The following is a 21,417-nucleotide window of genomic DNA, read 5'->3' on the forward strand; positions in this document are numbered from 1 at the left end:
CACTTAGTGAACAGAAGAGATTCGTGATTAGACTTCGCTCGAGCGACTTCGATAACGGAAAGCCCGATGTTATTGTGAAGATTTTCCATGCCTTCTTGAACTTTTTGGATCCTAAGAATCCCAACATATCATCAGACAAGCATTTCCTTCACTATCAACTACCCCAAGATCCCCCAATGAGACACTTCTACATTGTACTCGACATGAACTATGAGTTAGGTATTCCTGACCTTGGTTCAGTTCCATTCGAAGTTTTCAAAGCAGAGCAGAACTTGTGAGTGATCTGCCTATAATCTCTAATCTTTCTAACAAGCCGCAGTGCGTTTCAACCCATCACGCTGTCACCTCAAGATATAACGACTTATCGTCGACTAGCTAATTACCTAGTTTTGTGGGGGAAAGCATGAGTAAGGCCAGTCCTAGGAGGATATTAGGTATATATCCCGGCCGAAACGCTGCTGTCAGTCACTTATTCGAAACAACTTCAATGGTTATCCCGGATGTGATGGGTTTTGTTCTCATCGACGATCAATCCATCAAGGCAGAGGATACTCGAGTCACCAATACCCAGCAATGGAACATCATCAATTTCGGATTGAAAGATAGGAGGGTCCGACCAGCAAGATTTGGTGCTTAACGAGCGGCGCCGATCATAGATTTAGTGGATACATTGAGGTACAAGAACCTAGTATTAAAACCAAACACAACCGACAGACTCCGTGAGACCCGAGATATAAGACAAAAGAAAGAAGACCATGGATATGGTGGACACGAAGAAGTAATAACTCAGAAGGATAGATTTTCTGGTAGAAATTTCACCTCATAGACCATCACAGTGCTTCGATAACCTTGCGCAGCACCTCAAGACCACGGTCAGTGATTTCAGCATCAGCATTTTCACTGGCAGTAGACTCGCGCAGCGCCCAGGCGACGTCACTCCACCAGCCGAGGCCGACGAAGCCACCACCCTTGCGGCGCTCGAGGCTCTCCTTGAGACGGCTAGTATGCTCCCATTGCTGAGCAGCGGTTTCGGCACACTCGATGACCTTGTTTGGAATGCCACACATCGACGCGCAGTGCATACCGAAACTACCTTCGGCAACACCGCTTTCCAGCTTATACAGGAAGGTCACGCGGCGCTCAGTATCATCGACGTGGATGGCCATACGCTTTGGTGAAATCTCGGGGTGGTTCTCAAACTCGGCCGCAAGGGAGTGGTAGTGTGTAGCGAAGAAGCCCAGAGCACCAATGTGTGTGGCGATATGGTGAAGCACGGCCTGCGCAACGGCGACACCATCGTATGAACTGGTTCCGCGACCAAGTTCGTCGAGAATCACGAGAGATCGTGGGGTGGCTTCGGAAAGGATCTTCTTAGTCTCAGACAGCTCGACAAAGAATGTTGACTGAGCGGCGAAGATGTTGTCATTGGCACCAAGACGAGACATAATGCGGTCGACTGGAGTTAATCTTGCTGATTTGCACGGCAGGTAGCAACCAATTTGGGCCATGATAACGGCGACACAGGTCTATATATGTTAGAATGCAATGCAAACTAGTCACACAATTTAAATAAAACATACCATTCGAAGGACGGTGGACTTTCCAGCAGCGTTGGCACCCGTTAGCAAGTCAATATTCGCTTTCTTGCCACCAAGTTGTACATCGTTAGGAATGAAGTCTTCGACAGCGGTCAAAAGACAAGGGTGGCGCAGCTCTTCGAACTCCAGAACACTCCTTTCATCTTCCACAAAAATTGGCCGACAACTAGGCTGACCTAGAGACGAAGAGGCCTTGGCTAGACTGATCAAGCAATCCAGCTGTGCAATGACGCGGACAGCCGTAAGCCACATACCATAGTTCTCATCGAATCGTGCATGGAACCGCCCAGCAACCTCCTTCACAATCTGGCTATGTGTCTCTTGAGCCTCCTGTAGCTTGCGAATAAGGCTTCGGAGTTCTGGGAAGTAGTAACGCTTCACCTGCTTGGTGGCAGACATTTGATCCCAGTCCTTGGGGACATTCTTGACCTTGATAGGCACTTCCAGCTGATAGATCTCCTTGCCGTTGTCTCGGTAGCAGATAGCAGTAGATCCCAAATCACGGCGTGCTTTCTTGAGCAGATTATCGAGATCTTTATGTAACTGTTCGATGATCTCTTGTGAGTTGTCGAAATCGGACTCAACGCCGGGCTCAGGAACGAGAATCCCATTTTCTTTGGCCTTGGAACGATCAAACGCGGTCTTCCAGTATCCGAGTGGCGATGCCAGATCTGGCATTCCAGATATCAGTTGGCCGATAATACCTTCACCGGCGCCACTTTCCTTGAGAAGGCCAACAGTGTAATCGATTTGCTCAAAGCCCTCAAGAACACGGACAAAGTCCTGGGCCTTGCAATTTCCCGCGTGGACACGAGAAATCAACCGTTCCAGATCTGGCATCTTGGTCAATTGTGAGGAAAACTGATCCCGGACACTCGGATCGGCGTTCAGAGCGTCCACTGCATCCAGTCTGGAATTGATCCTATGTGCATCCATCAACGGATGGCAAACCCACTGCTTGAACGTTCGCTTGCCAAAAGGCGTGATGCAACGATTTAGGAGCTGGAAAAGAGTACCATCCACTCCGCCGTCAAAGGAGTTGGCAAAAATCTCCATGTTGATGAGTGTCTGGCCATCTAGCACGAGGCTAGAGGCCTTCTTGATGGGATCATACCACGTGAAGTTACCAATCGTAATTAGATCTCGTTCGATCTTCAAAATGCGGAGGTACTGAACAAGAGCGCCAAAGGCTGACATGAGTAGCTCCTTTTCTCTGCCCTGACGAAGCGCTTCAGGCCAGGCCGTGATATTTTCATCATCCTGGGACACGAAATATTCGCTGGCATCAAGCTCCCTCACAGTAATGTCTGCTTCCCAGAACTCTCTGCCAGGCTTTAGATAGTTCCAAATAGTAGTGGGACCGGTGTTGTTCTTCAGAATACGCAGAGCCTTCTGCGAGATACAGCCCTTCTCAAGGAGCATCTCTTGTGGGCGCGTCTGGGCCACGAAGGTCTCGAACTTGGTCATGTCGACATCATCCACAAATTCAGAAATAAAGAACTGGCCTGTCGCTGTGTCGACGAAGGCAAGTCCGAAGGCAGGAACATCATCCACAATAGCCTCTTTAATGGCAACACAGTAAGTAGACATGTCATCTTGCAGCATCGATCCCTCAACGAGAGTACCGGCGGTGAGCACGGACGAGAGTTCACGCTTGATGATCTTGTCCTCTTTGCCGCCTTTCTTGGCATCTCTCTCGCGCATTTCTTTGCCAAGTGCGGACTCGGACTGGTCAACCCGAGCAATCTTGAATCCCTTAGCCACGAATTGGTTGGCCCAATGCGGTAAACTCATCTCGGGAACGCCGACCATGCGCATGTTGACTCGATCGGTGAGTTTCAGATCAAACAGCTGGTGACCAATAGTAGCGTCATTCTCGTAGAGTTCATAGAACTTGCCCTTCTTGAAGAACACCACGGTATCCCAGAATTTCTGTTTGATTTCCCAGTACTGTTTCTCAAAGGGCGAGAAGTTCGACCAGGCCAGTGGGGGGATATAGATAGTGCGAGGATCATAGTCAGGGTGGCCAGGTGGATTACCATCCATGTCTTTGATGGATGCAAGCCATGGATATCGATCTTCAGGCTCCTTGAGGTGGGCTTTCTGTTTTTTGGCGCTGGCTGGTGTCTTCGGTGCCACAGTATCATTGGTGCGCTCCTTTCGGGGCTCTGTGTTCTCCGGGTCAAAAGTCCACTTAGTCGCAGTGCCAGCCGATCCTTCGGGGAGCTCAATATCCAGATCCTCGTCGGCTGGTGGCGGTGGCAGAGAGGAAGACCGGTTCGAGCTCTTACGCGATGGCTGAGCAGCGGGTCTCTTGCGTTTCTTCACAGGTGCAGAATCTTCATCAGAGTCATCTGCAACAACGAAGTCTTCCATTTCTGATCTGGTCAGCACTACACCAGCAACTTCCTGGTGGGACAGAGAGGCATACCATCATCCGAGTATCCAGCATCCTCGGCAGCCTCCTGGAACTCGTCGTCACTATCAACAGAGGTCTTTTGTCTCTTCGCAGCCCGGCCGCGGGTGCTGTTCTTTCGACTGGGTCGGAAAATAACGTCGTCGTCGTCCTCGCCTTCCGAATCCGACTCCTTGTAGCTAACCTGCTTTTTGGTCTGAGGGGGAGAGTTTAGCAGTGGGACACGAGCGTAGGGGCGGTTGATCATCGTTTCATCAACGTACCCGGCGAGAAGGAGACATTGTGGTGTCCTGGGCTCCGTCGCTACCTTTCTGCAAAATCGTCCAACTGTCAGCCGGGCGAAGTGAGAGAAGAGCACGCAATCACAAACCCTCACCTCCTTTCCATCTTCCTCATCCTCCTCTTCCGGAATAGGCAAGTCACTACTCGGCACAGGGGACAGGTCTTGCGCAAAACTGGAGAAGCTCCTCTTTGGTGTCTGCTTGACAGCACTCGCACCACGTTGCTCAGAGGCTCTCTGGGCGGGGGAGGATGCGGGTTCGCGATCTTGCGTTTTTGAAGAAGGCGTGGCAGGGGAGGACTTCTGGAAGAAGCCCAGGATTGACTTCTGGTTTTTCATATTCTGCGTGCTAGAAGTCGTTCGTTTGAGGGCGGCGGACGGGGGCGTCGCAGTGGGCGAGGAGGCATTCGCCTTGGCCATTGTCGGCAATGTTTCGACGCAATTGAGATGCGGAGATGGGGTCGTTTATAAGTCAACACTCCACATTATACTGGTATAGGGATGAAGCCTGGGGGACAGGAGGAACGATGGACGATAGGAGATAAGGCGCGAATCGCGTCGACGCGTAAAGTGGCCGCGGGTCTTGGCGGGCCCCCGTATTACCCGTGCTTTACTATACTGAAAGCCTGGTACATCGGCCACCTCTAGCATATCCCCATATCTAAACGAGGCCTCCCCTCTCTATTTAACTGGCACGTATGTACCTTAGGTGTTGCAGACGTTGTCGACAGAGAGCCCAATGACTGGCAACAATGCTCACCCATTCGATCGGCATGGCTCACCGAGGTAAAATCGACATTCACGGTATAAGGATTGATTACTTTGGTGCACCGTCCGTCGACATGCAATACTGTACAAATGCTCTATGCTACATATGGATATAGTTACAAAGTGGAGATTCCTCTTGGCACCCAGTCCTCCGCACTCACGGTGTCGACTCCGTTGGCTCCTCCCAGCCAGGTGCGGTCAGCCCTTTCTCGCGGAACTCCTCGTCACTGATAATTTCAACCATCTTGAATTTCCATTTGCCCAGCTTGAGCATGAGAAGGTTGTCCCCAATGACGTATTCCTGGGTTTTCTCCGCGGGCCAGGGTCGGATGGGGGTGAATGCGAGATCATCCGACATGGGACCGCTATCTCCGGGGCGACTGCCTACATACGCGCCGTTGTTCAAGATGACTCGGTGACCTTCACCCTTGGACGCAACGAGACCAGCGGACCAGAGGACTTTGTTGAATGACTGATTGTAGACCAGTGACTTCGGAAGAGTGACCTTGGAATTGGGCATGTTGGCAAAGTTGGTTTGGGAAGCGTACTGGTTCCCAGACTGAGGTGTCACGTAGTTTGCCATAGGAGACTGGGCATGGCCGGCCGGAGTGGTTGGAGTCCGAGGCATGGGCGACGGCTCGCCTGTAGAGTGTCGTGAACGGAAGAGCTGGCGGTGTTGGAGTGACACTGCATCGGCTTCCTGTTTACCATGAACCAGCTCCACGAACTCATATGCTAGTTGATGTTGCGCGACACGCTTGGAGGGGTCTTTGTTCTGCTCTTCCATCAAGGAAGCAATCTCAGGCAGGGGAACAAAGGTGAAGAGCTTCAAGTAGCGCTCGACTACGTCGTCAGGTGTCCGAACGAAGAACTATGTAATAATTAGTACCACTTATTGAGAGAATCACGAAGGCTTCGACATACCTGGTAGAGCTCGAAAGTGGATGTCATATCCTTGTCGAGCCAAATGGCATTGCCAGCTGACTTTCCAAACTTCTCCCCGGACGAGGCAGTCAGCAACGGCGTGGTGAAGCCGATGGGCCGGTCTAGCTCCGATTCCAAGGGGTTCCGGAGTTGTTCGTTGGCAGTGTTGCGGCTAATAGCTTTCACAGCATCCATACCGAACAGAATGTTCCCATACTGATCAGAGCCTCCCACCTGAACTTGGGTGCCCTTTTGGAACATTGTCCACCAATCCCACGCCTGCAGAAGCGGGTAGGAGAACTCGGCAAAGGACATGCCATCTCCCTGGTTCAAACGAGTCTTGACACTAAGGGTAATGTCAGTATTTTTCATGATCAGATGCGCAAGAATGTGTCACTTACGTGTCCCTCCCCAGCATAGGACCCAGTCGCATATACGCACCTAGATCCCGCAGTACCTCAATGAAAGGCATCGAGTTCCACCAGGTATTATTATTGAGCAATGCTCGCTTCCAAATTGGCTTCCTTTCGTAACCATGTCTCCTCCCATACTGCTCGATACTGGAGCCCAATTTCTTCAGCTGCATATGCATGCTGGCCATATTCGCCTTGCGGATCGAGGAATGGACCTGCTCTCGCCCTTTTAAACGCCCCGAGGGATCACCGACTCGAGAAGTCGCACCGCCGAGCTGTAATTTATTAGTGTGGTGTCCCCGTTATAGACAGTGCTAGATTCCAGGTGACTGACCAAGAATGTCACTGGGAGTCCCCAAACATAGCCCCAGGCAAGAACCATGAAAGGTAGCATGTGGCCGACATGCATTGAGGGGGCAGTAGGGTCAATCCCAACATATATTCCAGCTCGTTTCTCGGTAAAGACTTGGTGTAGTAATTCGCGTTCTCTGCCAGTCGAGTAGAATGAATTAGCGTCCAAACTTCAAATCAACGCCCAGATTCTTGTGGCGGCTTATAGCTCAGGTGAATTGACTGGATGTCACTCATACCCAATAACATCATGGATCAGGCCTCGCTCCTCTAGGTGAGCTGCGAAATTCTTCCTCTTTCCTTCCTTGATCTCCTCCGCGTGCTTGGCCCACTCCTTCTTACCATCCTCGATCCGCTGTAGATACTGCTTTGTAATACATCTTCGCTGCTGTAATGTCGACGTAGAAGGTTGGAAGGAAACAACTGGGCGACGGGTTTCGCAGTGCAGCGGATTTGTTTGCGCAGCTCCGGCGAAGCTACGTGCTCCGCATGGGGTGCGGCGAGGAGCACGCGGGTTGCGGAAATTCGCACGAGGTAGCGGGGTCGACCGTGGCCACATCGGGGTGGATTGCGACCTAAGGTGAGGACGACGAAGCTTGCAATGGACTTGAGCAGCGACTGAAATTGTCCGCGAGAAACCCCGAGATTGTGACGATAAGAGGCGCGGAACAATGTTGACGCGGCGCATCGCCAGAGTGGTAAATAGACTTGGCAAAATGCTTCTACGCTAAAAGTACTAGGATTTTCTTAATATACTCAGAATAACAACTATTAGCCACGGGATCGACTAACTAGAAGAGAAAGCAGACGCTGGCTTAGAAAGTCCGCATATTCCAAGCGATTCGGGGCGAATAGGGCCCTAATGGTATAAACAAGTCCAGCTGCCGTTAGGAATAGAAGGCAAACGAGAAACGAAAGTCGACCGATCAGACTAATCAGACTAATCAGACTAATTTCCCATTCATTCGACGCAGCCACAGTTTGCGGTCGAATCGCTGTTCCAACAAGGCATTTGCATCCCCGGCATACACGAATGTTTTTCCTGGCACTTCGGCAGGCTCTTCATTGTCAACAAAATAAATCAAGCAGTGTGCTTCCTCATAAGCATTTGTCTGATAATACGTCAGCTTCTGGGCTTCTTCTTCATTCTGCACGATGTATGCGTACCCAGGAACCTCCTGGCCTGACTCTCCGTCTATCAAGGCAGGGTAATCGCCCCATTTCGCAAGCGCGTATCCGATGAGTTTCGCTTTCCGCATTTTTGGCTCCTCGGGCAGGTCGATGATTCGTTGAAGGGTTGCCGGTGCTGTCAATGTTCCGTAGAAGAAGTAATAGACCGGGTATTCGGGGGGCGGTTCAGTTCATATAGGTCTTCCTCAATGTTGGTAAGATAGTCGGGTGGCGCGGATCGCAACTTGACTTGTATTGTGTTAACCCCTCATTCTGCATCCATGCATCTGCAGAACCTGTATCTTCCTGTCCCTGAGGATGCTGCGACATGCTGATTCACACAGGAGTTGAAGCTCTGGGTGGATTATAAGACGTAAGAAGGCCCTAAGGTTGACAAATACGAAAGCCCGTGCCAAGTTGTGATGAGGAAAGTCGGGTGTTTTGCAGCTTGAGATATGCAATTCCCGTCTCAAGAAAAGGAAAGAGGCGAATACTTCAATAGTTCAAGGGGATGGAGCAGATGGGCGACCGTACCAACTCGTTCTCACCGCTATCACCCTAAAACAGGCTGCGTCGGCAACAGAGGTTTTGAGGTTTAAATATTGGCTTCCCCGCTTCATATAAATATTATATAACTCACATTTCCTTCTGTGATGATGCATTCTCGGTTCGGGTCATTCTTGATTATCTCTTCTTCTGCTTGTTTGCTTAAAACACCATCTGTGAACTTCGTTCTCGCTACCCTCTGGAAGTCCTTTGAAAGACAGTTTCCACAATGGCCACCAAGGCCTATACTCGCGCCCTCCCTCTCGTCATCGTCCTACTCCGAAGGAACGAAGAAAAGAGAACAGGCACTAGAGGTCCACCATGCACCCTATTCCGATTAGTGATTCCTCGACGATATTCACGGTTATATTTGCCTACATGCATATCTACATGGGTAGCTACGCGACTAGAAGTAGCTGTTGCGAGAGGGTTAGCCGAATGAGGATCATATGGAATCGCGGGACGTTACAGTGGCTTTCGGCTGAACTACGGTGCGAAGTCATGGGCATCACTCCTCAAAAAAAAAAAAAAAAATGCCTGGAGCAATTCTATCATCATAAGAACCACGTGTACCCATGCCATTGGGTTACATCAGCCCACAAATATCTGGACAAAGACCTCGTTGCTCCACCCGCTATCCAGCTTCATAGCCTTCCAAGCTGCCAGAACGTCAATCGCCAACACATTTGCACTCTCTCCGCCTTCCTTCCATACCGTCTTCGGTGGCACCGGCTGTCCCAAAATCAAGACCATAAAATTTCGTGCAATCTCTCGATCCTGCAGATCTGAGAAATAGATGCCAAGCGTACCCAGCGCTTTGAGGCTAACATCAAAGCGCAAACGGCCATTCTCAACGACAAAAATGTCCGAGTTCACCACCGCAGCTGCGCCAGTCATCTTCCCAATGAGACCGAGAACAGCTACATGAGTTAGGCTTTGGCCGGATTGACTGCAGCCCCTGCTTCCCTTGAACGTGAAGGACCGAGTTGGGTACGCGGTGAGAATTTCCCATCCTTTCTCCTCCAGGACGACGGAGACGAGCGAGTCTGGGCTCAGCGGCGTCATTCTCCCAGTGATTTTCCCACTCGCATGCGCACGAATCACATAGTAGCCCTCAGAGTCTTCGTGGATTCCTGGGAAATCCATCAGTGAGATCATGCACGGCACCTCGGTCGAGTTAATGTTGAATAGTCCCAGGATTCCGCTTCCAGTTCTAGCCCAGCCGGTATAGCTGCCAACACGCAAGACGTGACCCTCATTATAATCATGGTAGATATCGATTGTGCGGCCAATGACGCTTGGCCGCAGAATTACGGTGCCACCTTGAACCGTTGGCGCGGTCATCTGGTCCAAAAGATCGAGGTCATGTTTGCCTGGCTCGTCGGTGATATACACTGGCCCTCCCGAGACACACCGGGCTGCCGCATGGAAAGATGCATATGGATGGCTGGTCTGGAACATATCCCAGTCCGGTAGAGCGTTCAAATACCGAGTGAGAAGCGAATTGTGTGCGTTGCAGAACACATGCCACGGATGAGAGGCCGGAATTTCCGGAAAGAAGTCATCCGAGTTTCGTAAGGCAATGGTCGGTTTGTTTGTTGGTAACTGGGAATGGAAGATTATTTGAGGGATCATCGACATGCAAGAAATGGAGCGCGTGCTGAAATGCTTCAATGCAGAGATCGACCATGCGTCTTGGTACGACGTCATGAATCTCTTGCGATCCTCTGGATCTTCGAGAAGGTCGATAAAGAACTGAGCATCTGTCTTGACTGAGTCCACCCCCGCGTAGGTCAAGTAATTGTAGAACTCGTCGTAGAATCGTTGTACGTCCTCGGGATCAATAGCGAGGATCTTGCCGTCCTTGATATTGTGCGCAATGGGACCCCCTGCAGCAGGGTCTTTGATCTTGACCACTTTGGTTCTATATTTTTGGGTGAGATCGCTGTCTGGGCAGATGCCTCCCCAGTAGCCCAACAACGCATGCCAGACTGCGATGTGCTGAATGTTGGGGTAAGTCTGACGAATGGACTCCACTGTCTTCTTGAGACCTTGAGGGAAGGCTCTGCGATTGGCTTCAAACTCTTTCCACCGTCGCTTGAATTGAGACTCGCCTTCGTTATCGACGCTCTGCCAGTTATCGTCGATAATCAGATTCACAATATTGATGCCGTGGGATTTCAGTGCTCCCAATGCCCCCAGGATCGATTCTTCCGTCAAGTTTTGGCCCAACCCGTTCCAGGTACAGTATGTCAACCCATCAAACCATTCAGTCAGCCACTGCATTTTTTCATCCTTCTCCACAATCACCACGTCATCGCCAGGGGGAGACAACGGTGGCTGGTCTTCAGCGGCGTCGTTCGCAGACTGGATGTACGGCTTGACCACTTTCCTCGACTCGTAAATCACCGCAGACATGGCAACCTCAAAGTCTTCCGCTGCAGCCGCCAGAATGTGAAACTGGGCCGTTTCTGTGTTCTCATTCCTGGCATTTACCATTAACTCGCCGTCCTCTCCCGACCGAAAAACGGTCAAGACATCATTGATCCCCGAGACGGCCAACACAACAAAATGCACCCCATCTTTGCGAAGGAAAGAGCACAGGATAGCGTCCTCCGTTAACCGAAACTTATCTTTGCCATGTCTGGGCCCTAGCCACGGACTCCAAACTCGCACTAAGGAGAAGTACCTGACCATTGAGGAAGGCGTCCCAAGAGCAAATCTCTTGATGCCAGAAATACCCTGCTGGGCCGCATCAACGTCTCCAGTGATACCCCACAGAAGGGATCCAGGAGCTTCACTTGCTCGTGATTCAACCCGTATGTCAGAGGACAGGCCGTCGATATATTTGACAAGCTCATCTTTGCCAGCAAGAGAGGACGCATCCACGGACAACGTATTTTCGAGCTGAGAGTGTCGGGGGCTGAACACAATTTCGCCATCGCTGACTGGATGCTGCTGGTTGGCCCATTGCCATTCAGTGTCCGGGCTGGTTCGGAAGCGCACGGTAAATTGTGCATGGCCGCCCTCCGCAGGGAGCAGGAACTCTTGTGAAAATACATAGCGATGAAAGTTGTAATCTGCTTCGTCGCCAGTCATGAGAGGCGCATGCGACGGATCGCTTTTCCGGAGTGGAAGAGCCGTCCACTCGGAGCCTGTGATGTTGTGCCAGATCTCGGCTTCCCAGGATTGAACGGGAAATGAGGTGCTGGACTCGAGAACGACGGTGAATCGCACCTAGTTGGAGGATCAGCATACAAGAAATCTAGTTTATCTTGATCGTGAATGAGAACTAGTATCCAGGGAGGCATTAATCACATCAATGTACTCACAATATCGTCTTCTTCTGACCGTAGCGCCTTCTGCACCCGCCGGAGGCAAGTAACCTGCCCCAGCGGAGGATAACATGTTACTCGGGCGAATAAGCTCATCTGGACTGGGCGATTGAAGGTCAACTGGCGTGGTTTCTGGCGATGGCGAGCTCCGATGATGGGGAGGGTGGAGGCCGTATTTCTAGTGTTGACCTGCATCATCGGAGGGGCAGGAGGCGGACGCTTCTCGACCTGGCTATAGGGACAGAAAGTAGCTAGTAAGGACTAGTGTTGCGCTGGAAAACAATCGGATGTGTCGCAGGTCGTGTAGCGAACCGGGTATAATTAGACGGCGTGGCAGGCGTGGTGGCTCTGATGATGCATGATGAAAGTGGCGGGGAAGCTGACCTCCGCTCTCTCCATATCAACTCGATCGCGTCTACGCTCAAACACACTACATACACTATACCACCCAACACGGCGAGAGATTCGTGAAGTTCGGGTCTCATCTCATTTGAATGAGATATATACAGGAATCCTCACGACTGATCAACTTGGTCCGGCCTGCCTCCGTGTCCAAAGAGGAAATGTACCCCTGACGTTTAGTTGATCTTGATGGCCAGCTTGCCAAAGTGCTTTTGAGCCCACTGTGTATCCACCTTTTTTAGCATAAGGGTCAAATATCGACGAGCGGAGGTCACTTACCATGTATTCATATGCATCCCGGGTCTCCGCGAAGCTAAAGACCTTCTCATCCACCACCGGATGAATGTCATTGGCCTCGATGGCGCGAACCATGTCCTTCATCAGCGCCTTGCTGCCAACATAGACACCGCGAACAGTGCAAATATGGCCAAGAGTATCCAGAACTCCGGGCTGGTTCTCCGCCTGAACGCCTCCAAGGAATCCAATGATGCTGATCACGCCTTCGAACTTGATGGCCTTGAAGCTCTGCTGGAGTGTGCCTGGTCCACCGACTTCGATAACGTGGTCCACACCAGCGCCTTCCGGGGTCAACTTGCGAGCAGTCTCACCCCAGTTTACGTCCTCCTTGTAGTTGATGACATGGTCGGCGCCGAGCTTTTTCAGCTTCTCTGCCTTTTGCGCGGAGGAGGTTGTGGCGATCACGGTCGCGCCGGCCGCTTTGGCGAACTATAACGCGATCGAATGTGGTCAGTCGCCGCTGTCAAAGGTCCTTTGTTTCATGCGAGTACACACCTGGAGACCGAACATGCTGACACCGCCGGTGCCCTGCACCAGAACCACCTGGCCAGGCTTCAGAGGCTTCAGACCGTACAGAGCGTTCCAACTCGTGAGAGCCGCGCAAGAAAGGGTGCTGTTCTCAACAGGCGTAAGGTTCTTGGCCGCCTTGACCAGGCCCTTCTCATTGAAAACACCATATTCGCGCAGAGTGCCGTCGATCGCACCGCCGAGACCGGTCTGGGTTGCGGGGAGATCGACCTCGCCATACTGATGGCCCTGGTTGAAGAGCGTTGCCACCTGGTCGCCCTTCTTGAACTCAGTGACCTTCGATCCGACCTCGACAACCTCGCCGGTACCATCTGAGGCAGCCACCACGGGGAAGTTGGTCGGGAATGGGTATTTGCCCTACGTCAAGATCACATCGTGTCAGAAGCCAGGCTTTTGAAGTTGTGCTGCGTGCAACATTCGATCACAGAGACCATACGTGAGGAATAATCAAGTCGCGAAAGTTCAGCGACGCCGCCTGCAATTTCACCAGGACTTCGTTCTCGCCGACTTTCGGGACTGGCGCGTCCTTGTAGACCAGGCCGTCGAAGCCCTTCTCGGTGCTCTCAACCACCCATTGCTTCATCGTCGATGCGGCCATTGTGGAACTGCAAGATGGTGTATGCCGAGGTGTGTTATGTACAACAACAAAACTGTTCAGCAAGTTCTGTACGAAGGAGCATGAAGGGAGGGGTGTGTTAAATAGCTTGACGTATGCGGGTCCGCTCCACCGGCATGACGACACGATTATTAAGGTTAAGTTCCTTAAGAATGCAGAAGTCGCCGAGGTCTCTCCGTCCTGGGCGGGCTTGACGCTGGCTATTATTAATTCGGGCTAACTAACACCGACACTCGGATACTTTTGCTTCCTTTCTCTTAAAACGGTTCAACGTCGTCGTTTTGGAGTTTGGTACGATGTAAGATGTGATCAAGATGTGTCATTGACTAAGATATGAGGACAGCTACGTAATAATGTTATTCTGGAGTCACCTGACTCCGCTCCGTAACAGAGTTCATATACAACACTGGGAAACAGACCACCGTCAAGCCTAGTCAGGTTTGCAATGCTCAAGGCAGTTATGGATTTGATCATCTGTCGATTATTTTCCCGCGACTGGCAGAGCATCCCGTAACTGTACCTGGTTGAATCAGCCGAGAGGCATTGTTCGTTTCAATATTCCCTTTCGCAGTCGCCTCATGTTGGGGGATCGCATTCATTGGAAAGAGAAATGGACAAAAAGTAATACCGTGAAAATGCAGACATGGATTATTGATATTCGACCACCTTGTTATGATATGTAGCTAGTCGACGCCTTGCAGCCACAAGCAAAGTGGCGCCCACCAAACCACCTTGGAGGTGCCGAGTTGGCTTATATCGCCGTTCCCCACAGAGCGGCCCAGCAATTGTGCAATCCGAAGCTAATATGGCTCATCCCATCTGGCATCCACTTCATGCATGGCGACCGGGGTTTCTGACGCGCGCAATAATACTAGATCGCGTGTCAAGCTCTGGCGCAATACAATCTTTAATGCGCATGGAGGGGGCCGACGAGAGGGGGAGGGGCATGGTGGCAGAGAGGATAAATAGCCGCCCATCCTGTCGCTTTGGGCTCTTCTCTGCTTCCCGGGTTCCCTAAATCAATTCGCATTCGATCTGCCTCAGACTTCCTGTCTCTATTGCCCTGTCTATTCCCACGATGACTCTTGGACGCACTTTCAAGCTCAACTCGGGCTACGAGATCCCCGCCGTTGGCCTCGGCACCTGGGTAAGTTGCTTCGGACGAATGCGTACACCACCCAGCTAAATCATTGCTGCGATACAGTTGTCCAAGCCTCATGAGGTCGAGAACGCAGTTGAGCATGCCCTCCGCAAGGGATACCGACACATCGATGCGGCGGCTTGCTACCAGAATGAGAACGAAGTCGGGAATGGCTGGAAGAAGTCGGGTGTGCCGCGTGGCGAGATCTTTGTAAGTTATGCTAGGGATTCGGATTCGACTGGAGTAGCCAGTAGCTAACGTGGACATATGCGTAGATCACAAGCAAGCTGTGGAACACACATCACCACCCCGACCACGTCGAGGAAGCCCTCAACAGGACTCTGAAGGACCTCCAAACCGACTACCTGGACCTGTATCTGGTGTGTGATGCTTCGACTCGGATTGACGGGGAGACTGGCTGACCTTGAATAGATCCACTGGCCTGTCGCCTTCGAGTACACGAACGACACCCTCACGCCGACGGACCCGGTGACGAAGCGCTTCCGCATAGCCGATGTCCCGGTGGCTGACACTTGGGCTGCCCTGGAAAAGCTCGTGGCCGCGGGCAAGATTCGCAGCATTGGCATTAGCAACTTCACCATCGAGGCAACCAAGGATCTGCTCAAGACTGCGAAGATACCCCCCGCGGCGAACCAGATCGAGGCTCACCCCTACCTCCTGCAGCCCGGTCTACACCAATTCTTGAAGGACAGCGTAAGTAGTTCCATGTGCTCCCATCCTCTGTGTTTGATCAGACCCATTGACATTGCCTTGACAGAACATCCTCCCCGTGGCGTACAGCCCTCTCGGAAACAACATCTACGGTCTGCCACGGTATGCAGCTTGAACCCAATCGCATGGCCCCCTTTGTATGCTAACACCCGACCCACAGCGTTGTCGACGACCCGACGGTGGTGGAAGTCGCCAAGAAACTAGACAAGGACCCCGCGATCCTGCTGATCTCGTGGGCGATCCAACGAGGCTCCGCGGTGCTGCCCAAGAGTGTCACTCCTTCGCGCATCGAGAGCAATTTCCAAGGTCGGTCATCCTATTGCTCAGTCAATGGGTAGATCGTGTCATTGACGCCCGTTTCTCTAGATTTTGTTATCCCCGATGCCGACTTTGAGGCTCTTAACAAGCTAGACCGGAACGAGCGCTACAACTATCCGTTCCGCTGGGGTATTGACGTCTTCAATGAATTGGGAGCTGCTGAAGCCGAGCGACGGGCCGAGGAACATGCGGCCAAGCAAAGGGAGTCATCTTAGACGTGGTTTAATTGATCCCCGGTGTTTGGATACTTCCGAGTACGTGCTAGATACGAAGTGCACGAGAAGTGAAATATATATTCACGATATAAAACAATTCAACAATAATATGGAGTGGAAAATAAGATCTGGAATCTACCGACCTTTTAGCCACTCCAGTAGAGGCAAAACATGGATATATGCCTGTATTTGTTGACGTATGGCTTTCGTACTATGTTTGCCGGCTCCCACAGTCCAACGCCGGAGAGCGCCTGTGCCTGCGCCTCTTCTCACCCGAGCCCCGATTTCCCCGGCTGCATCTCCAACACACACCTTCCGAATGTTGTGACCGGATATACTATCGGGACTGCTGGTTTGATTCAAGCATTCCCACAATGCCAGCGACCAAAGACGGCCGCGTAGCCAAATCCAAGCAGCGCCAGTCCCAGCAGTCAACGCGACGCGTCCAGTCCAGTGGGAAACGTGAGTACATCTTCATTGCGCCCCCGCTGCACGCCAGGTGCCCAGCTCTGGGCTGGAAGAATGAAGAATGTGCGACTTGGTCGCACCAAGTCGCATGCAATACCAGTCGTTGTCCTCCTACTCGGTCTGTCCATCGACGCGTCCTAATGCAAGCTCAAAACGTCTAGGCCAGCCGCTAGTCGAGCGCACTAACGCCTTGAGGATCGAGGAATTCATCTCGAACTATGTGTCGCCGCTCATCTCGACCGCGAGCGAGGCCTCCGATCAATCCTCCAAGGACGAGTCGTTCCAGCCGACAGGGCGATCGCAACAAGATGCGATCTCCACGCCCCTGGACGTGTACTCCGCCGCGACCATCCCCGACGCCGATCTAGAGGCTTGTCTCGACCTGGTCCAGCTCACCTCCGGCGACGACTATGCGGCGTCTGGCATGGGATGGTCGCGCCCCAAGAAGCGCAGCGAAATGCGCCTGCCGGACATGAAGTACTTGATTGTGCGGGGCGCGGGACGATCGGCGGCGGAGCAGCAGCAGGAGCGACGGCCCGCCGACGAGCCGGACGGACCGGCGAGCTCTGAAGACCGGGACGTGCTTGGGTTCTTGTCGTTTATGGTTACGTACGAGGATGGGAAGGAGGTTGTTTACTGTTACGAGATCCACTTGTCGCCGACGGGCCGGGGGAAAGGTCTCGGGGCCCTGCTGATGAGTCGGATGGAGGCGATCGGTCGGCTCGTCGGCGTGGAGAAGGCGATGCTGACCGTATTCAAATCAAATACGACTGCTCGTCGGTTCTATGAGAAGGGTGGATATGAAGTTGATGAGTACTCGCCTCAGCCGCGAAAACTGCGGAATGGGACAGTTAAAGAGTTCGATTACTTGATTCTCTCAAAGCGTCTGAAGACATGATATGATGCATGATGTGGTTGGATTATTCCTTTTATGGCATGCGAGGGGTTCATGCAGCAGTTGAACTGCCAAAAAATCAATATACATTACACTTGTTTCACCTCTTGGCCGGCCGCCTCGGGGTGAGCTTGCTCCCATTCGTCTCGGAGCGCAGCGAAGAGACAGTCAGCCAAGAGAATGGAAAGGCCCAAGCTCCAGACGAGAGTGATTGCGTAGAAGAAATTGGCGTTTCCCGACCCAGCGTAGATCCATAAGTGGTAGAAGGCCGGACCCAGCAGACTGGAGTAGAGGAGGGCTGAGGTGGCAAAGAAGGTATACCGCATCACTGAATCGAATTAGCTTCGGGTTCATTTGACGAGCCAATGGAATACTCACGAGGGAATAGATGGCGATATAAAGGGAGCAACGCGAAGTACAGAGACGCGTCGGAGATGCTGGGGTACGGCTTGAAAATGGCGAACACACCCAGGAGTGAAGTAATGATTAACAGCGGCTGTCGACGGAATCGTGCAGTGAACCCGCCAACATAACTAGCCAAATGAAGCCAGAAAACCCCGAGGGAAAAACTCGCGGAACGAGTCAAACATCTCAATGAAGAAGTACCACCACAGCCCTGAGTTCGGGGTCAAGTCTGGGACAAGCAGATGGAAGCCGTAGGTGGCCGACATGAACTCCCAGAAGTTCCCAGTAATGAGGTAGGAGAGGCCTAGCAGGCCTGAAATGCTGGCAACTAGTATAGTGCTGTGCTGTAGGGTGAAAATGGCAACATTGGGCTGCTGACCAGGCTTGTGTGTCCGCTGGTCATAGCAGAGTAGGACTAACGGGATGAACAGAAGTACTGGGTAGAGCGAGAGATAGGAGGAAAATCCAAGCGCCAACATTGCATTCACGCTGTTCCCACTGACGGCGTTCGAAATGGCAAAAAGAATCCCTGACGTTGAGAACACGGTCGTCGACCGTGCGAGACATGTTGCGATGGTAAACGGGTTGAACAGAAACCTGGAGACTAGTCAGCGGCACAAATATTGGCCCCGAGTGAGTAGCGTAAGCATACCAAGCGGCGACAGAGACGCCGTCCCACCGAATATGCTTTCGGATGGCGGAGTGTAGGCGGCTTTGGATAGACTGTCCCGACTCCGAGATGGTGATCAATGCACGCGCATTCACCAGATCAACAATGATATAAAATATAGCAGTCGGAAGGGGGGTACTCCGCACATCAGGGAGGAGTGCAAACAATGGAAGTAGGAGCGGCGCCTATGTAGAGTCGGGTTAATACTTGGGAAGTCCCATAGAAGCATTGGAAGTCGACTCACCTGGTGAAAGACACCCCCGTCGTAGGGCGAGACATTTCGCGTGTACAGATAGAGACCTTCTTGCACTAGAGAGGTATGTTAGGCCGCGTATTGCATAGCCATTGAGGGGGTTCCCAAAGTCACGTACGTCGCTTGAAGCTATTGACCGGGGTCGAGACCTCGACTCGGCCGGTCAGCAAGTCGGGCAGGGAAGGAAAAAGGCAGATGAGAAGCAGACGCAAGACGAAGGCCGCGCCGAACACAGCGACCTTCCGTCGGTCCACCGCCATGACAGTGGATTGGCGTGAGATCCCGCGTTGCGTCGTTTCCAGCTGTTCCTGTTAAGTCCAAGTGTCTCCGGGCGGAGGAACCACGGCGCCCGCAGCGCACGGACCATCCGCCTTGGCTTCGAGAAAAAAAAGTAATCGAGAAATTTTCCTTCTTCTTATCAGCACTGTTTGGCTTTGCTGCTCACAACTCCCACAGACTTCATCATGGCGAAAATCAAGAAGAAGGGTATGCGCTACAAAGCTAGCTCTTAATTGGAAATGCTAACTCATCTTGCAGGCACCTCTGGCCAGGCCAAAAACTACATTACCCGTACCCAGGCCGTGCGCAAACTCCAAATCTCTCTGCCAGATTTCCGTCGACTTTGCATTTTCAAGGGTAAGATTGGGTTTCTCTTTTTGATCTGAGGGTCATGCGATACTAACTCACTGCTCGTCGGCAGGGATCTACCCTCGTGAGCCCCGGAACAAGAAGAAGGCCTCCAAGACCTCCACCCCGAACACTACCTTCTACTACACTAAGGACATTCAATACTTGCTGCACGAGCCGCTGCTCAACAAGTTCCGTGACCAGAAGGCTCTTGCGAAGAAGATCGCTCGCTCCTTGGGTCGTGGCGAAGTCAGCGACGCCGCGCGCCTGGAAAAGAATCATGCTCCCAAACTCACTCTTGACCACGTCATCAAGGAGCGCTATCCGACTTTTATCGATGCCCTGAGGGATCTCGATGATGCCCTATCGCTTCTCTTCCTGTTTGCGACCTTGCCCTCCACCGACCATGTCCCGTCCAAGACTGTTGCACTATGCCAGCGCCTCTGCCACGAGTTCCAACACTACCTGATTATCACCAACTCGCTGCGCAAGTCCTTCCTCTCGATCAAGGGCATCTATTACCAGGCTACCATTCAAGGCCAGGACATCATGTGGCTGGTGCCCTACCGCTTTGTGCAACGTGTCAATGGCGATGTCGATTACCGGATCATGGCAACGTTCGTCGACTTTTACACCACTCTTCTCGGCTTCGTTAACTTCCGACTGTACTCTTCGATTGGATTGAGGTACCCTCCGAAGTTCGATACTCGCAGCGATGAGAATGGTGCCGAGCTGGCGGCTTTTACCCTCGAGGGCCGGACAGTCGGCGAGACACCCAAGGCTATCGAATCCAGCAAGCCTCAGACCAACGGTAGCTCGAACAAGGAGGTGTCGCGAGAGGTGCAAGCCAAGGTGGACAAGGTGATCAAGTCGGCCGGTCTGGATCAGACCAAGGACGAGCAGGCTGTCGATACCACCGAGGACTCGACCGATGCGATCGACAAGTTCGAGCCCGCTGCCCCCGAGGCCGATGCTCTTCCCCAGCCCGAGATGAGCGGCAACGAAGCCGGTGCACTCTTTGCTCCATTCGTGTTCTACGTCTCTCGTGAGGCTCCCAAGGCGCCTCTTGAGTTTATCCTGCGTGCTTTCGGCTGCAAGCGCATTGGCTGGGATACTGTTTTAGGCGATGGAGCTTTCACTCACGACGAGACAGACCCGCGGATTACTCACCAGATCGTTGATCGACCTCAGCTTCCGGCAGAATCTCTCCCAGCCATCCCTGCTGCTAATGATGCTGTCCAGAAGGTCAAGCCGGGTACCCGCATCCCTGGCAGGACTTACGTCCAACCCCAGTGGGTTTGGGATTGCGTCAACGAGGGCAAGCTTATCCGAGCCGACCTTTACGGGCCTGGCACAACTCTCCCTCCTCACCTGAGTCCTTGGGTTAAGCCTAATCGCGGTGGCTATGACCCGCGAGCCACTCTGGCCGAGCAGGAAGAGGAAGGTGAGGCTGAGATGGCTGACGAAGCCGAGGACAGCGACGAAGAGATGGAAGATGAGTCCGCGAGTGCCGAGAAGCCTTCCGTACAGGCCGAAGAGTCAGACGATGGTTCTGTTGATGGTGGTATGGATGTTGCTGGAAGCGACGATGACGAAAGCGCCAGCGACGAAGAAGAGGAAGAGGAAGATGGAGACTTCGGCGGATTTGAGGAGAACGACGCTGGGTCCGAGTCAGATGATGACGATGAGGCGGCGCGCAACCAGCACCAGCGGGAACTGGAGGCCGAGGCTGCTGGCCTGCCGTTCTCCTCCACTGGTGCCGCTGATGAGGCATCCAAGAAGAAGAATGCTCAGTCCAAGAAGCTTGCTGCTAAGAAGCGCCAGGAGGACGAAGAGCTCGAAAGGCAGAAGATGATGATGAGTCGGAAGAAGCGCAAGCTCCTGGAGAAGATGATGTACTCGAACAAAAAGACGTCCGATGAGGCTGCTAAGCTCCGCTCGAAGCGGCGTAAGATTGAGAATGCCGCCAAGAAATGAAGCTGAGCGGCTATGTCCGACCATCAAGAGTGCTTTTGTGCTGGCGTTTGCGGCTGGGATAGTCCCCTGTAT

The 21,417-nt window shown here is 52.5% G+C and overlaps 8 protein-coding genes across 8 annotated transcripts; 3 read left to right on the forward strand and 5 right to left on the reverse strand.

Moving 5' to 3' along the window:
• Positions 1-830: 830 nt before the first annotated feature.
• Positions 831-4,714, reverse strand: N7459_005877 (mismatch repair ATPase MSH6; the record flags this gene model as incomplete). Its single annotated transcript, XM_056945061.1, has 5 exons — positions 831-1,526; positions 1,581-3,976; positions 4,030-4,210; positions 4,278-4,325; positions 4,385-4,714. 5 exons carry the CDS (start codon positions 4,712-4,714, stop codon positions 831-833), a joined length of 3,651 nt encoding a protein of 1,216 aa, XP_056799396.1.
• Positions 4,715-5,219: 505 nt separating this feature from the next.
• N7459_005878 (tyrosine--tRNA ligase MSY1) lies at positions 5,220-7,309 on the reverse strand (the record flags this gene model as incomplete). The annotated part of the gene is made up of 5 exons (XM_056945062.1): positions 5,220-5,933; positions 5,987-6,332; positions 6,388-6,674; positions 6,734-6,887; positions 6,990-7,309. The coding sequence occupies 5 exons, from the start codon at positions 7,307-7,309 to the stop codon at positions 5,220-5,222; spliced, it is 1,821 nt and encodes a 606-aa protein (XP_056799397.1).
• A 385-nt stretch (positions 7,310-7,694) lies between these two features.
• Positions 7,695-8,009, reverse strand: N7459_005879 (uncharacterized protein; the record flags this gene model as incomplete). The annotated part of the gene is made up of 1 exon (XM_056945063.1): positions 7,695-8,009. The coding sequence occupies one exon, from the start codon at positions 8,007-8,009 to the stop codon at positions 7,695-7,697; it is 315 nt and encodes a 104-aa protein (XP_056799398.1).
• A 1,048-nt stretch (positions 8,010-9,057) lies between these two features.
• On the reverse strand, positions 9,058-13,626 carry N7459_005880 (putative raffinose synthase protein Sip1; the record flags this gene model as incomplete). Its single annotated transcript, XM_056945064.1, has 5 exons — positions 9,058-11,703; positions 11,799-12,029; positions 12,483-12,929; positions 12,996-13,385; positions 13,465-13,626. 5 exons carry the CDS (start codon positions 13,624-13,626, stop codon positions 9,058-9,060), a joined length of 3,876 nt encoding a protein of 1,291 aa, XP_056799399.1.
• Positions 13,627-14,722: 1,096 nt separating this feature from the next.
• On the forward strand, positions 14,723-16,050 carry N7459_005881 (uncharacterized protein; the record flags this gene model as incomplete). The annotated part of the gene is made up of 7 exons (XM_056945065.1): positions 14,723-14,791; positions 14,849-14,995; positions 15,061-15,165; positions 15,218-15,499; positions 15,564-15,619; positions 15,678-15,823; positions 15,884-16,050. 7 exons carry the CDS (start codon positions 14,723-14,725, stop codon positions 16,048-16,050), a joined length of 972 nt encoding a protein of 323 aa, XP_056799400.1.
• A 374-nt stretch (positions 16,051-16,424) lies between these two features.
• On the forward strand, positions 16,425-17,416 carry N7459_005882 (N-terminal L-serine N(alpha)-acetyltransferase NAT4; the record flags this gene model as incomplete). Its single annotated transcript, XM_056945066.1, has 2 exons — positions 16,425-16,512; positions 16,680-17,416. The coding sequence occupies 2 exons, from the start codon at positions 16,425-16,427 to the stop codon at positions 17,414-17,416; spliced, it is 825 nt and encodes a 274-aa protein (XP_056799401.1).
• Positions 17,417-17,502: 86 nt separating this feature from the next.
• On the reverse strand, positions 17,503-19,001 carry N7459_005883 (GPI-anchored transamidase subunit GAB1; the record flags this gene model as incomplete). The annotated part of the gene is made up of 6 exons (XM_056945067.1): positions 17,503-17,741; positions 17,792-18,029; positions 18,055-18,415; positions 18,471-18,673; positions 18,733-18,797; positions 18,860-19,001. 6 exons carry the CDS (start codon positions 18,999-19,001, stop codon positions 17,503-17,505), a joined length of 1,248 nt encoding a protein of 415 aa, XP_056799402.1.
• A 204-nt stretch (positions 19,002-19,205) lies between these two features.
• On the forward strand, positions 19,206-21,345 carry nop7 (mRNA-binding ribosome synthesis protein NOP7; the record flags this gene model as incomplete). Its single annotated transcript, XM_056945068.1, has 3 exons — positions 19,206-19,227; positions 19,279-19,377; positions 19,442-21,345. 3 exons carry the CDS (start codon positions 19,206-19,208, stop codon positions 21,343-21,345), a joined length of 2,025 nt encoding a protein of 674 aa, XP_056799403.1.
• Positions 21,346-21,417: the final 72 nt, after the last annotated feature.

The sequence above is a fragment of the Penicillium hispanicum genome (genome assembly GCF_028827665.1).
Source record: "Penicillium hispanicum strain IBT 35686 chromosome Unknown utg000005l_segment0_segment0, whole genome shotgun sequence".
In the NCBI taxonomy this organism is placed as follows: domain Eukaryota; kingdom Fungi; phylum Ascomycota; class Eurotiomycetes; order Eurotiales; family Aspergillaceae; genus Penicillium; species Penicillium hispanicum.